This window comes from Rhyacophila brunnea, unplaced genomic scaffold (assembly GCF_057557595.1).
Source record: "Rhyacophila brunnea isolate RB1 unplaced genomic scaffold, BYU_Rbru_1.0 scaffold_2, whole genome shotgun sequence".
Taxonomy (NCBI): Eukaryota; Metazoa; Arthropoda; class Insecta; order Trichoptera; family Rhyacophilidae; genus Rhyacophila; species Rhyacophila brunnea.
In genome coordinates, this window is record NW_028232859.1 from 21,062,741 (window position 1) to 21,076,469 (window position 13,729).

Here is a 13,729-nt window from a genome sequence, read left to right on the forward strand (position 1 = left end):
TTTTGGGATGCGCGTGAAATTATTTTCGTTGACTATTTGGAAAAAGGAAAAACAATAACAGGGGATTATTATGCATCTTTATTGGACCAGCTAAAAAACAAAATTGAAGAAAAACGGCCTCATTTAAACAGGGAAAAAATCCTATTTCATCAGGACAATGCCCGTGTTCACACATGTTTACGATCAATGGCTAAAATTGAAGAATTGAAGTTCGAATTGGTCGACCACCCACCGTATTCGCCAGATTTAGCCCCCCAGTGACTTTTTCCTTTTCCCAAACTTAAAAAAATGGCTAAGTGGACAACGTTTTTTTTCAAATGAAGAAGTCATCGATCGGACAAATGCTTATTTTGAGGACCTTCCGAAAACTTATTTTTCTGACGGTTTAAAAAAAATTGAGAAACGTCTAACCAAGTGTATTGAGCTCCAAGGAAATTATGTTGAGAATTAAAAAAAAAATACAAAAATAAAACCTGTTTTAATGCTTTTTTCTAAGGAATTATTGACCCACCCTCTTAGATGCATGGACGGTGTATTTATAGGTATACGTTGAACAATTTTTTTAATGGAAAACTCATTGTTTGACATAACCTCCACTGAAATGTAAACAACCGACAATTTAAATCTGGGAGTTTGCATACCTACAATAATATAACAAGTACGCATTTTTACATATCTAATTATGTTCTTAAATAATAAAACTAACCTCGGTTCCACGCTAATCACCAATTTATTTTATTCTTCTGCAATTTTTTTTACGAACTTTTATACTAAACTTGACAGTTTGATGTTTGTCAGTGTTGCCATATTTTTATCACCGAATTATAGTACGCGGTACATGAAATTATAGTATTTGAGTAAAAATTATAGTACGCGTTCCCATTATGTTGAAAATGTATAGGTCTTTTGCTTCTCACTAAAAAAACGGACAACATGAGAAATTGTGAAACCCCTTTTTATTTAGGTAGGTACCTTTTCCGACCAAAAACGCTTACCGAAGAAATTTCATTTTTAACTAGTCCATAGCTTTTTTTACAATTTTCGAGAATTATTATTTCCAAGTTCTTCAAATTTTCTTATATGTATTGCGAAATTATAGTATGGAAATTTCGAAATTTTAGTACTTTTTGCGTATTTTCCGATTCAAAATTATAGTATTTTGGGCGTACTATACCTGTTTTATATCGTACATAGTACGCAGACGACAATTATAGTACGGTTGGCAACACTGACGTTTGTGGATGTCCATAGATAATGAAAGACGAAAACCAAACGCCAAAGTATGTAGGTATTATTGAAGACAGATTTTGTAAATGATACCTAAATAAAATAGGACCTCGTAATATCTCAAACTCTCCGTATTTATTTTATATAAAGACATAAGAAAAAGGATATTATTTGCTATTGACTCTGAAGTCCCTTGAGATGTTGATCGTATTTTTTTTTGTGTTCTTCTGTGCTGGCCCCTTTTTACCCCCTTTTCTTCTCGATTATTTATCTCACTGGTTGCTCAACTTGTTTAGCAGGCTGGCAGGACTGACGCTTCTATCGCAGCGTCCTTTGTCTTTGATTATTCAATAGTTGATTGTTTTTTTCCTTTGTCCGAAGCGAACAAAAATTGTCAAATGACCGACTCGAATGGGTCGGAATTACTGTTGGACGATCCAGTAGGTGAACTGAGGGCATCAGTAATGTCACTGGATAACAAGGTATCTCAGATTTTTCCAATCTTGACCCAACAGGGTCTGCCTGCAGTGGGGCCTACTCCGCAGAGGCCGACGGTAAACATCGACTCTCCGGTAAGTTTTTTACGGCCGCCCGCAAGGCCTGAAACAGCGGAAAAACCCAACAGGATTCCGTTGCCTGTATTTAGTGTCGTGGTACAGGAGCCTGCTTTTCCGACGCCAGACAAAGCTCGGGTAGCGGAACTTACCAGACTCCAACTTTTCGAGACAGACAATTGGGCGGGGGTTCGCTACTCTGAAACCCAAAAACAATATTTGGCGGCCCCGTCTTTCATGGAGTTGGGACTCAACGATGAGTTACGCCCCTACGATCGTTCATCGCAAACGACACATCTAATGGAGCGTACGATCGCCGGCCTCCAAAATGCGATGCTCGCTCAAAAGGAGTGTATTCGGGACGCGTTACAGCGAGTGGTCGACTCTGTCAGCGACCACACCATCAGTACGGCTCTTTTTGAGACGGTCGTAAAGGAGTTCGGGACCTCTTCAGCACTCAACAAAGTGTCTGAGGACGTCACCCAAATCTTTTGTGGAAAACGGGGAGAGTTGGTTCAGACGAGGCGGAAGAAAATCCTCTCCGTTATAAAAGACACCTTCACGCGAGAGGCTCTTAATAAGATCCCACCTAGCGCCGAACATATCTTCAATAAAGATAAACTTGCGGTGTTCCTAGAAAAAGGTGGGGGTCGTGAGAAGGTCTTCGATCAGACCGCCAAAGTGGTTGACCAGGGCAGGGAGAGTCAACCTAGCACTTCGTCAGGTGGACACAAGGACACCTTTCGGAGGCAGGGATACACGAGGAGGATACCAGATCAGGTTAGGGGTGGCTTGCCGAGAGGCCCACGCCCATCCAACCGAGGTTTTCCCAGAGATAACCGAGGTGGTGCGAGGGGCACTTACCCTAGACACAGGTGACCGGGTCTCCCTCATCACGTTCAAAGGGGGACGCCTCTAGCGTTTCTAGAAAATCTGGCAGGCCAAGGGTGCACCACCACCATTATTAAAAATAATAACGGGAACCCGTATTCCGTTTATAAAGAAACCCCCTCTAATAATGCCTTTCGTACAATTCCAGAAGGATTTCCAAACGCGACAATCGCCGGAGATCACTTCACAAATCGCGGAACTGAAGAAATCGGGAGTATTGGAATCGGCAGAACCATCTCCGAGCTTCCTCTCAACCCTGTTCCTAGTAAGGAAGCAAGACGGCAGTCAACGACCCGTTTTCAACCTAAACGCCTAAACGGTTTCCTACAACCAAGGCCGTTCAAACTGTTCCACCATTTCAAGGTCCCAAGATTCCTGCAAAGGGAAGACTGGTTAGTAAAAATAGACCTAAGCCAAGCGTACCTACATGTACCTATAGCTATACAACATCGCCGATTTCTTCGGCTATTTTACCAAGGAGAACTCATTCAATTCACGTGCTTCCGTTCGGACTGTCGGCAGCACCAAGACTGTTTGCCTCATTAACAAACTGGGTGGCCGAACACCTCCGGGGAAAAGGTATGAGAATCGTGACTTACTTAGACGACTTTCTGATGGCAAATCAGTCCAGAGAGATTCTTCTGTCGCAACTGACTTATATGATAGATTTCATGCAGGCACTAGGCTGGATAATCAATAAGAAAAAATCTTGTCTGATTCCAAGCCAACAGCGGGAGTTCTTGGGTATCACGTGGGATACTCACAACAATCGGAAATATCTATCAACAGAGAAGTGCACATCACTTCGTCACCACCTGCAATTGCAGATCCAAAAAGGCAGTTGGTCGCTCAGGCAGGCCCAACGCCTCCTCGGGCGACTCAACTTTGCAACCTTCGTCACTCCACAGGGGAGGTTGCATTGCCGACGTCTACAACGTACGAGCGCTCAATTATCAAGGAGCCACCGTCACAAAACAACATCGATTCCACCACAAGCTCGAGAGGACATCATGTGGTGGATTCGAGCGGTGGGCTCTTCAGGAAAGATTCACAGGGCAACCTACAATCACTTGCTCACCACAGACGCAGCCGATTCAGGCTGGGGAGCGCAGTTAGACGAGTACCACCTATCAGGTACATGGACAAAACGCCAACCGACGTGGCACTCCAACCGAAAAGAGCTGTATGCAGTACTCTCAGCCATACACCTCCGGGAGCAAACGCTCAGGGGATCAGAATTACTCCTACAAACCGACAACAAAACTGTGGTGGCCTACATCAGCAACGAAGGGGGCACAAAGTCCGCAACCATACTAAGTCTTTGCCGACAGATCCTGGAAATCGCCAACCAGGCCAGTATATCATTGACTGCACAATACCTTCCAGGAAAATACAACTGCGTGGCAGACCATCTCTCACGCAGCAAAATTATCCCAGAATGGCACCTAGTTATGGCGGCTGCAGCCCCCCTATTTCAAAGATGGGGACTCCCAGACGTAGACCTGTTCGCGTCCAACACAGCCCATGTTGTCGCAACGTATGTCTCACGAAATCCTAACGATGCCCTTGCACTGTTCCACGATGCCTTCAGTCGACAGTGGGACTTCAAACTAGCCTGGGTATTCCCGCCACCGAATCTAATTCCACAAGTATTGGCACACGTGAACATGGCAAGGAGAAAATATTTACTAGTGGCCCCATGGTGGAAGAAGTGTTTTTGGAGCGCAGACCTACAGCAGAGATCACTGGAACCCCCCTACCCGATCCCGCACTTGGAGTCATTTCTAGTGGATACGGTGACAAATCATCCAACTCCACAAGTCCGGGACCTATCACTCCAATTATGGATAATTTTGGGTGGGCAGAGTTAGTTTCTAGCTGGTCGGTAGAGGACAGATCACTTCTCACTTCCGGCTGTGACCATCCACTTTGAAGATGTATAGACCTGCATGGGACAAATGGAAGACATGGTGCATGGCCAACACGATAAGCTATAATACTCCCGAGCCGATTGAAGTGGCTAGATACCTGGGTCACTTATACAATAAGGAAGGTATTTCATATAACACTATTCTTGTACATAAGTCAGTCATAGCTACCTTTTGCAAACCTATGATCAGTAAAGACATCAGCAGTAACATAGTAGTGCGTCATATGTTAAAAGTCATATCCACCCGCGAGACTAGACCTACAAAACCACCGATTTGGGATCCAAGAATAATCGTGGACTACCTCAAGAAAACAACACCACTAGTATTATACAACCTATATGAAGTTCCACGCAGAACAGCTATATTATTATTACTCGCATCGGGACGACGGGTTCATGACCTTACCCTACTCAGTGTAGCGGATAATGGCCTAGTCGATAATGGCGACCATATAATTCTATGGCCAGTGTTTGGTTCCAAGACAGACACATCAAGGCACCGCCAATCTGGATGGAAATTAAGCGCTTCCAGTTGCCAAAACATCGATCCAGTATTTTGGCTACGAAAACTTATCTGCGTTTCCAATGAGAGAAGAGAAGAGGGTGGTAATTTTCCGGCATTATTTATCTCGTCAAGAGGCCCCCCAAAACCTGTGACTCGATCAGTCATCGGAAATTGGGTGAAGTCAGTACTCGCTGATGCAGGGGTACAGGAATCACCAGGCTGTACTCGATCAGCAGTCGCCTCTCTAAACTGGTTAGAGAATTACCCCATAGATGACATCCTGCAGAGAGGTAATTGGCGCCAAGAAGCTACTTTTAAAACATTTTACCAGAGACCGATAGACACACAGACTTCTACAGCGGGGGAACAAAATATGTTGACCTCTCTGTTCAGCCCGGTGCACTGAGTCTAAAAGCAAGGAGATGTTATACCTAATTCTCACGTTAGGTTCATCCACCCTATCTTGCAGGATCTATCTTGCTTTATCAGGTGATAACAAACAGATATCTCAAGGGACTTCAGAGTCAATAGCGAATAATGAAATGAGTTTTACCTACTATTAAAACTCTTATTATTCTTGTTGACTCTGAAGTTCAGAGAACACCTACCTGGTTTCCATGAGACATATCAAATTGAATAGCCAAAGACAAAGGACGTTACCACAGAAGCGTCAGCCCTGCCAGCCTGCTAAACAAGATGAGCAACCACAGAGATAAATAATCGAGAAGAAAAGGGGGTAAAAAGGGGCCAGCAAAGAAGAACACAAGGCAAAAAATACGATCACCAACTCAAGGGACTTCAGAGTCAACAAGAATAATAAGAGTTTTAATGGTAGGTAAAACTCCTTTCAATATCTACATTTTCAACAAAAAAGGTTCCAATGCGTACCTACTGAAAAAAATGAAAATAAAACACATTGTGCTTTGATGGTAGTGACACTCAGTGCTGCCAAGTCAAAATTTTAAATTTCATAGAATGTGGAAAAAAAATGAGTAGATTTGACTAAATATCAGTGGATTTCTTAGATGACAAAAATTTCGCCGTGTAACATCAGTAGGTAGATTCATGTTCATTCGTTAGCGTATAGATTTTTATTCTTAGGGGTGGAGCACTATGGTAGATTCAGTTTGTTGATCTACTGAAATTTCAGTAGACATAGCAACACTGGTGAAACTACTGTTATATATTATTATCTATGAATTAGTCTATGGTCTATTGATAATAATGACAGTTCAGCGCGTAGTGCACTTTTATTTTGATCTATAATTTACTATTATAAAATCTTAATCAAGCTACTAAAATGGATATCGAATGTTTCAATGAGATTTCTATCGAGAAACCCTCAATTCCTGTTTGTCAATGTTGTCTATCAGACACCAAACTAAGAAATGCTCAGGAGAGGTTCACATACAATGGGAAGTTTGAAGTATTTGTTGAAATGATTTTGGAATGCTTTTCTATTGAGGTAATTTTTTCAAATCGAAAAATGTTTTAATAATAGCACTAGCATAACTATTCAACAATGTACCTACTAACAACTAGGTACCTACCTAATCATTACAGTATTATGTGGCAATGAATGGACTTCCTATGTAGTTATGGGAAATTAATCACTTATATGTCAAAGTGTGTCCTTGCGTCAAGTACATTTCATCTCTCGTTCTGATTAATTAGGCCAATTGAGCAAAAAGCTGGTCTCATGTTTCGGGTCAGTCATACACTCTTAGCACTTTTCAGATGGTGGGGTTCAATATTACGAACCAGTATTTTATATCATCAATAGAAAAATGTGTTATTATAAGAAACAGAATCCTTAGGACATGGTGAATCAGCATTAATACAGAAAAGGGTGAAAGTATGGTCATGCATTATTAATACTCACACTAAGCAACAACGTTGATTTTTTCAAAAGTTGCCATTATGGCAACAGCTCAACGCATACAAAGCTTTCAAGCTGAATACACATAATATATCATTTTACACAATACATTCAAACATTCATGCTGCAGGTTTGTATGATTTGATAAACCAAATTTCATGCCAATGTTAGGAATCATCTCGAATGGCATTATCTACGAGTATGTTGATTACATGTCAATTGTATGTATGCAGTTTGCCTTAGCACAGTTTACCGTAAGCTATTGTATCGGAACTTTGATATAGCGAACTGCATAATATGTGAAATTTACCAGACAAGATCTATGTTGCATTTATGGCTGGTAGTGAATTTACCAAACATTATGCCCTATGTGGGTTGATTCACATGGTGCCGTCAATGCAACGGTCTCAATTTGGATCAAATGACAGTTTTAGTAGATTTAATGATTATTATTATACATATTATATTTCATTATTATACATTTCATACTTTCATTGTTTTATTTCAGCTAAAAGACGAAGATGTCCACTTATATATATGCGAGTTATGTATTTCCAAGTTGCGGAGTAGTTTGTCATTTCGAAGGCAAATTAAGATGGTGCAATTTAATCTAAACGAATGCAATTTCTTGAATGAATCAGACATCTCGACTGACGCTAAAAGTAACTATCAATTTTATTGTTTTTGTAAAAAATTTTCTGTTTACCTTCAACCCTAAAATTATAGTCTTCGTCCTTATCAATGTCATTATCATCATCAATCAGGGTCGATCCACTGCTGAATGAAGACCTCTCTTACTTCCTTCACTCTTATCGGTCCCAAGTTCTTTACCGCCACGCACACCCACTTTCCGCTTTATGCATAATTCAAGGTCACTTTTGATGAGACTATTCAGGTGCCTAAATGTGCTCCATGCTGATTTGGTTCTACATGCGAGCAATTTCGTATACATACGAACATTTGTTGTCAGAGATAGGCATTGTAGTTGAACTGCTTGATTTGAATGCCATTCATGTGGATTGCTTTATCGCTTGATTGCGGATTTGTTGGCTGTCTATTAACGGCATATCAACATTTTATAGAAGTTTACCTATTGGCATTTCTATAGTTTATTGAGGCCATAGCCAACCCTGTCTTTGTCCCCCTTCCAATATATTTGAGTATTTTTTTATGAATAATATTAGGATATATTTTGATGCATACATTAAGTTATTAAAAAATTATACTTTTAAATTTAATATTACAATGATTGTTATTTACAATCTGACAATATTTTGTTCTTCTGTGCAATGTGAAAAAAACTATTTAACTTTAAGTCAGTAGCTACCACCTAAAATATCCCTTTTTCATATTTGTATAATGTACAATAAATAACTAGTTAAATAAACAATTTTTAATGGTCAAACAACACGTAATTCCCCTTACATGCTGACATAATTTCTCCACCAATGAAGTGTCTTCGTTCGAGGGATCCTTTCTCGATTGAAGGCGGGGCTGCTTCAGACGGAGAGCGAGCACGAAGCCCGGCGATGTGACTGGCTAGCATCAGAGATGTCGAACTCCGTTAGGTCACTGTAGGCTTCCACGCAAATATATATACATGGTGCGCTTATGTGATGCATAAGTGGGGCTTGAAAAAGTCCCCACTTTGTGAGTGGTGAGATTCAGACCACAGAGACAATGTGGAGTCATGTAACCCGTATGTCTTCTCCGGAGGAGTTCAACCATACATCAGGCCAAATTGAAATCTATTGCGAGGACTGATGACTCGCCGGTTCCACTGTGACTTGTTATATGGACTGGTTCTGTGATTTAGTTTTATTTATTTTTTATGATTATAATAATGTTCGAAGTTTTGAAATAATATTTTCATAATTTTTAGGAGAGGACATCCAAGAATGTGATGATAAAACCACACTCCAAAAAGATTTGTCAGATATTTTTGAAAATGAACAATTTAATTCATATGATAATTCGCCAGAGGAATTATACATAGTAAAAGAAGAAATAATTGAAAATGACATTTTTCCAAAAAAGAACAAAGAACACACAAAATTAGACGTTTTTGAAACTAAACAATATGGTTCATGCTATAAAGAATCAACAGAGAAATTATACATAGTAAAAAATGAACTAATCCCTAATGAGATATTACTGGAAAAGAAAAAAGAACAAAATGAATTATATATCTTTGAAAATAAACAATTCATTTCATGTAAGGAAGGATTAGCAGAGCATTCATACGCAGCAAAAGAAAAAATAATCGTCAATGACATATTACCAAAAAAAAAAAAGAAACGAGAACACAAAAAATTGTATCAAAGAATGAGATATCAAAAGCTCAAGCCTTTTAAATTAGATAAATCAGTTTTATCTTGTACTATATGTAATGAAACCTTTCCAACACATAAAACTCTTCTGACACACATGTCAGTGCACTATCCAAAATTCATATGTGATATTTGTGGGAAATCGACCATCTCTAAAACATTTCTGCAACACCACATGCTTAGTCACAGTGAAAAAATACCTTGTAAATTATGTCAGCGAATGCTCAAACCGGGTAGCATGAAACGTCATGTAAAACTGCATACGGAAGTGGTCTTAAAATCATATGTTTGTCCACATTGTCCAGAAAGATTTAAATGTTATTTCAGTAGATCCAAACATTTGACAAAATTTCATGATCTCCCTGCGAATAAGTATGAATGTAAAGTCTGTCTGAAAATGTTCCCTTCATCTGGAAGTCTTGCTATTCACAAGCGTAATGTTCATCTTCAGGAGAGGAATCATATTTGCAATGAATGTGGTCGCCGATTCTTTAGGAAGAAAGATTTAGACCACCATGAAATAGTGCACACGAAAGAAAGAAAATTTCAATGTGACGTTTGTAAAAAAGCTTATGGCCGAAGAGACCAGATAATTCTACACATGAAAATTCATTTGAATATTAAAAATTTCAAGTGTCATGTGTGCGGTCGAGCATTCACTCAAAAATGTACTCTCCAAGGTCATATGAAAACTCACAGAGATGTTTTATAGTTAGTAAGTGAACAAGTAATATTAATAAAATATTTCCTTATTTGCCTGATTCTGTAAAATTGTTTTCTTCAGTATAACTGTCCATTAGATTAGAAAAATCTTCCAAAAATAGCATACCCACAGAGAAGTCCTAAAAAAAATTTGTGCTTCTCAATAATAAACATTGAGGGCAGAGGGCAGGGTGGTGATAACCTTTTCATAACCACCACAAGCCGTGGAACCGGACCATTAATAATTATTAAGAAATCTTTATCAATTTAACTTATTTCCTCCCGCTTTAGAAAACTTCCTAACATAATCTTAAATATTATGTAAATTACAAGAAATGAAAATATAATTAATATTAAATTCTACAGGTTTTTTTAAAAAGGTTTGTCGATAGCTATTTCGGTTGTAACACCATTATCAAGACTATTCAGATAGGCCGTTTGCCTTTGCTTAAATACTATACGTGTATAGATAGAGACAGAATACATTTTCTTATTCGTTCCAGCAATATTATGAATTTTTACATTATTATTAATTGTAATATTATTAATACTTTGAAAACCCTAAGTGGGTTTTTTAAAATGGATATCGAAATTTTCAAAATTTATCAAAATTACAGTATTCGATGGTTATTTATTGACATTATTGATCAATTAAAATATAAATACCTATATACTTACTACTATATACTTACTTACTTACTTACTTACTTACGTATATACTTACTATATACCTACCTTATAAAAAAACCTGTAGAATTTAATATTAATTATATTTTCATTTCTTGTAAAATGGAATTCTACCAAGTAAATGCTAACTCAATTAATAATTATGTAAATTGAAATTAAAACAAAACATCACACTTCTATCGCATGTTCTTGCCACACACTCTTTTTTGTTCGCCCTGCGGTTTTGTTATTTTTGATACCTGGACAACTCCCTATCTTTGACCAGTATATATTATATATATATAGGGGGCTTATCATACGTCCCAGTTTTTGAAGATATGGTCCCGGTGTCTTGGCCAGTTTCTCCCAATTATTAGGGAAAAAATTAAAAAGTACTGAATATACACAGTCAAAAAGAGCAGTTTTGAAAATGACAATTAGGCAACACGAAAACCTGACTGTAACACTGCCCTAGCGTGCAGCAATTTTAGTTGAGTTCAATCACATTCCATAGGCAATTTACTCGAATCGGTGTTTGTTTTCGGCGGGTTGATTGTGATTATTTTGTACTGTACATTAAATTAGTTAAACCCCAAAATACCAAAAAGAAACTCGTATTTACAGATGAATTAAGAAAGGATTATCCATTTTTGAAAAAAGTTTGTGATCATGTTGACAAAGTTTGATACAAACATAGAGCGAAAACAATAAAGAATTAAGATAGTTCACGCTAGTGATAATATATTAATAACTTTTTAATAATTTATGTCCAGTTAAGAGTTAATTACTACGCGATGGTGAATCTAGTACTACTTCAAACTCAAGTTGGGTCATATTAGTCGTTAATCAAAATAAAATACAATTACGTATTACTTATTCAACAAACGACAATAGAATCTGTGGCAGGTGTACCTTACATGTACAGGGTATTAATACTGCACATAAAATGTCTTGTTACTCACCGTTTTGTTAAATTTATGCATATATACCTACCATAATACATTGATTTTATTAATTATAAATATTTTTTTTATTGATATATGCCCATCTCTAACAACAAAGCTTTTGTTCCCACTAACAATAATCTCTCTTGAAGTATCATAAAATAAACTGCAATATAATCAATGCACCAAAAGCAAGGAGACTTATACGACATTCTGTGTGTAATTTCTATTACATTAAAAGGAGCAAGAAAATACGTGCCAAAAACGTCCTTTAGCATACGTACACTTTATGTGACTGTGTGTGCGCTAAAGCCTATTCCAGCCTCACCACTAGAGTTGGGTATTTTCGAGAAAATCTCAATCTCGAGATTCGGGATTTCCCTAAATGATAAAACTTTGAATTCTTGATTATGATATGATTTTTATTTATTTAACAAAATAGGTAAAAGTAGGAACACAAAAATAATTCAAAACATTACTAATTAAAATAGAATTTCAAAAAATACAGACTGTCAATCGCTGCGTCTGACAATCGCGTACGCTTTTGAGACATAAAATTTCCTGATGTTGCAAAAATTGCGCTCATTTTGAGTCGACGTAAACGTTTTGTGTTTTCTGTCCACTTTTTTCATTTAGAAAATCGTTTTTTCAATTAATATTTGTTAATAAAGAAATCCCGAGAAATGATTCTCGATATCCGGGATTTCCCGAAATGGTAAAAATTTCAATTTTCGAGATTCGGGATGGAAAATCTCGAGGATTCCCGTCGGGAAATTTCCGAAATCCAACTCTACTCACCACCTATTCCAGTATGATCAAGAAAACCATCACATTAGTCACTCGTGAAATTTATAGTAGGGATTAAGGAACATTATTATTACGGTCAATCACAGTGTATGCATTGTCATAATCTATTACCTCAAGCAATATTTGCTTAGGCCCTTTTAATAATAATTATAAATATGGTGTAATGAACACCCACTTATCTCTCCCGCAGTGTAGTCAGCAACAGTGTCTTGTCTATGAAGTGTGGATCTTTGCTTCAAACCCTGTCTGAAAAAATTCAGTTGTTTTTATAACCAGAGCATTGGATGGCTAACCATCATTCCTCCTAATAGTCCGTAAATATAACATCCACTCGTGAGGGCACATATGCAGCAGTTAGAGGTAAACAGTATAAGTCGGCATTTCGCTTAAGAGAGATGTCAATTGGTCAACATTCGCAGAGCTACCTATGAGTATAAATGTGCTGTAGCCGTACTGAGAAGCAAGAAGCTGATATTACGTTTCATAGGTAAGGTTATACATGTTCGTGATAGTTTATTTGTAAGTATATTATTACTTATATATTTTAATATCAAGTGATGAGGTGTTTTTTACTAATAACTTAAATTATGGATCTCTTTATCTAATGGCATTGGCGAAGGGTGGGGGTAGGCTGTTTAGTTAGTTTTTAAAATTCAATTAAACCCTGCCTAAACCAAACCATAATAGTTCAGAAACCATAATAGTTCAGGTATGCTATGGATGACCTGACAAAAATAGTGCACTCGTTTACAGTCGTAGGTACTTATTTGTTTTCGATGAATTAAGAATACATATTAAAGATGGTGTTGGTTAGTTTTTTTAAATTCTTTAAGCCCTGCCGAAACCAAACCATAATCGATAAAAATATCTAAGATTATGTATGGTTTAGTAGCATTATATTTTATAGATAAACGAATATTTTTTTAGTATTGTGCTTAGATTACGTAGGATTTAATTGAATTTTAAAAATTTAGTCTAACTTAGTAAACATTGCAGTCTTAGTTCAATGAAAACTAATATGTTTGACTGACAAAATTTAGTATGCACTATGTATACCCGATATCCACAACCTACTCCCACCCTTCATCACTGCATAATGGTTGCATTTTCACCGCTTAAAAATACCATATAAGTAACATAAAAAAAGAAAGTCAAACGTTTAATGCGAGTATTAGCAAAATGATTTTTCATAGGCGTCCAAAAAAGATGTACGTACCTATGTGTTAAAGTTGAAGTAACAAAAAACTGATAGGAATACTAGTAGAAATTATCTATAAGTACCTAGTAATCATTT

At 37.4% G+C, this 13,729-nt stretch overlaps 3 protein-coding genes across 6 annotated transcripts in view; 2 read left to right on the forward strand and 1 right to left on the reverse strand.

Moving 5' to 3' along the window:
- MESR6 (misexpression suppressor of ras 6) overlaps positions 1–807 on the reverse strand; it is a 51,596-nt gene extending 50,789 nt beyond the window's left edge. For all 4 annotated transcript variants that reach the window (XM_085946560.1, XM_085946558.1, XM_085946556.1 and 1 more), the window contains exon 1: positions 707–807. The gene's annotated coding sequence lies outside the window, so the exon portion shown is untranslated. The remainder of the gene's footprint in view (positions 1–706) is intronic.
- Positions 808–3,682: 2,875 nt separating this feature from the next.
- LOC147072033 (uncharacterized) lies at positions 3,683–5,355 on the forward strand. Its single transcript, XM_085946572.1, has 2 exons — positions 3,683–4,291; positions 5,293–5,355. Exons 1-2 carry the CDS (start codon positions 3,683–3,685, stop codon positions 5,353–5,355), a joined length of 672 nt encoding a protein of 223 aa, XP_085802698.1.
- A 954-nt stretch (positions 5,356–6,309) lies between these two features.
- LOC147072034 (uncharacterized) lies at positions 6,310–11,089 on the forward strand. Its single transcript, XM_085946563.1, has 3 exons — positions 6,310–6,572; positions 7,495–7,648; positions 8,869–11,089. The coding sequence occupies exons 1-3, from the start codon at positions 6,408–6,410 to the stop codon at positions 10,026–10,028; spliced, it is 1,479 nt and encodes a 492-aa protein (XP_085802689.1). The 5' UTR covers positions 6,310–6,407; the 3' UTR covers positions 10,029–11,089.
- Positions 11,090–13,729: the final 2,640 nt, after the last annotated feature.

Bases quoted from the DNA above. Each gene is read 5' to 3' on its own strand.
- LOC147072033 (XM_085946572.1), top strand. From the start codon at position 3,683: ATGTGGTGGATTCGAGCGGTGGGCTCTTCAGGAAAGATTCACAGGGCA. The intron at 4,292-5,292 runs GTATTCCCGCCA...GGGTGAAGTCAG, and splicing joins GGGACTTCAAACTAGCCTGG to TACTCGCTGATGCAGGGGTA.
- LOC147072034 (XM_085946563.1), top strand. From the start codon at position 6,408: ATGGATATCGAATGTTTCAATGAGATTTCTATCGAGAAACCCTCAATT. The intron at 6,573-7,494 runs GTAATTTTTTCA...GTTTTATTTCAG, and splicing joins TGGAATGCTTTTCTATTGAG to CTAAAAGACGAAGATGTCCA. The intron at 7,649-8,868 runs GTAACTATCAAT...CATAATTTTTAG, and splicing joins CATCTCGACTGACGCTAAAA to GAGAGGACATCCAAGAATGT.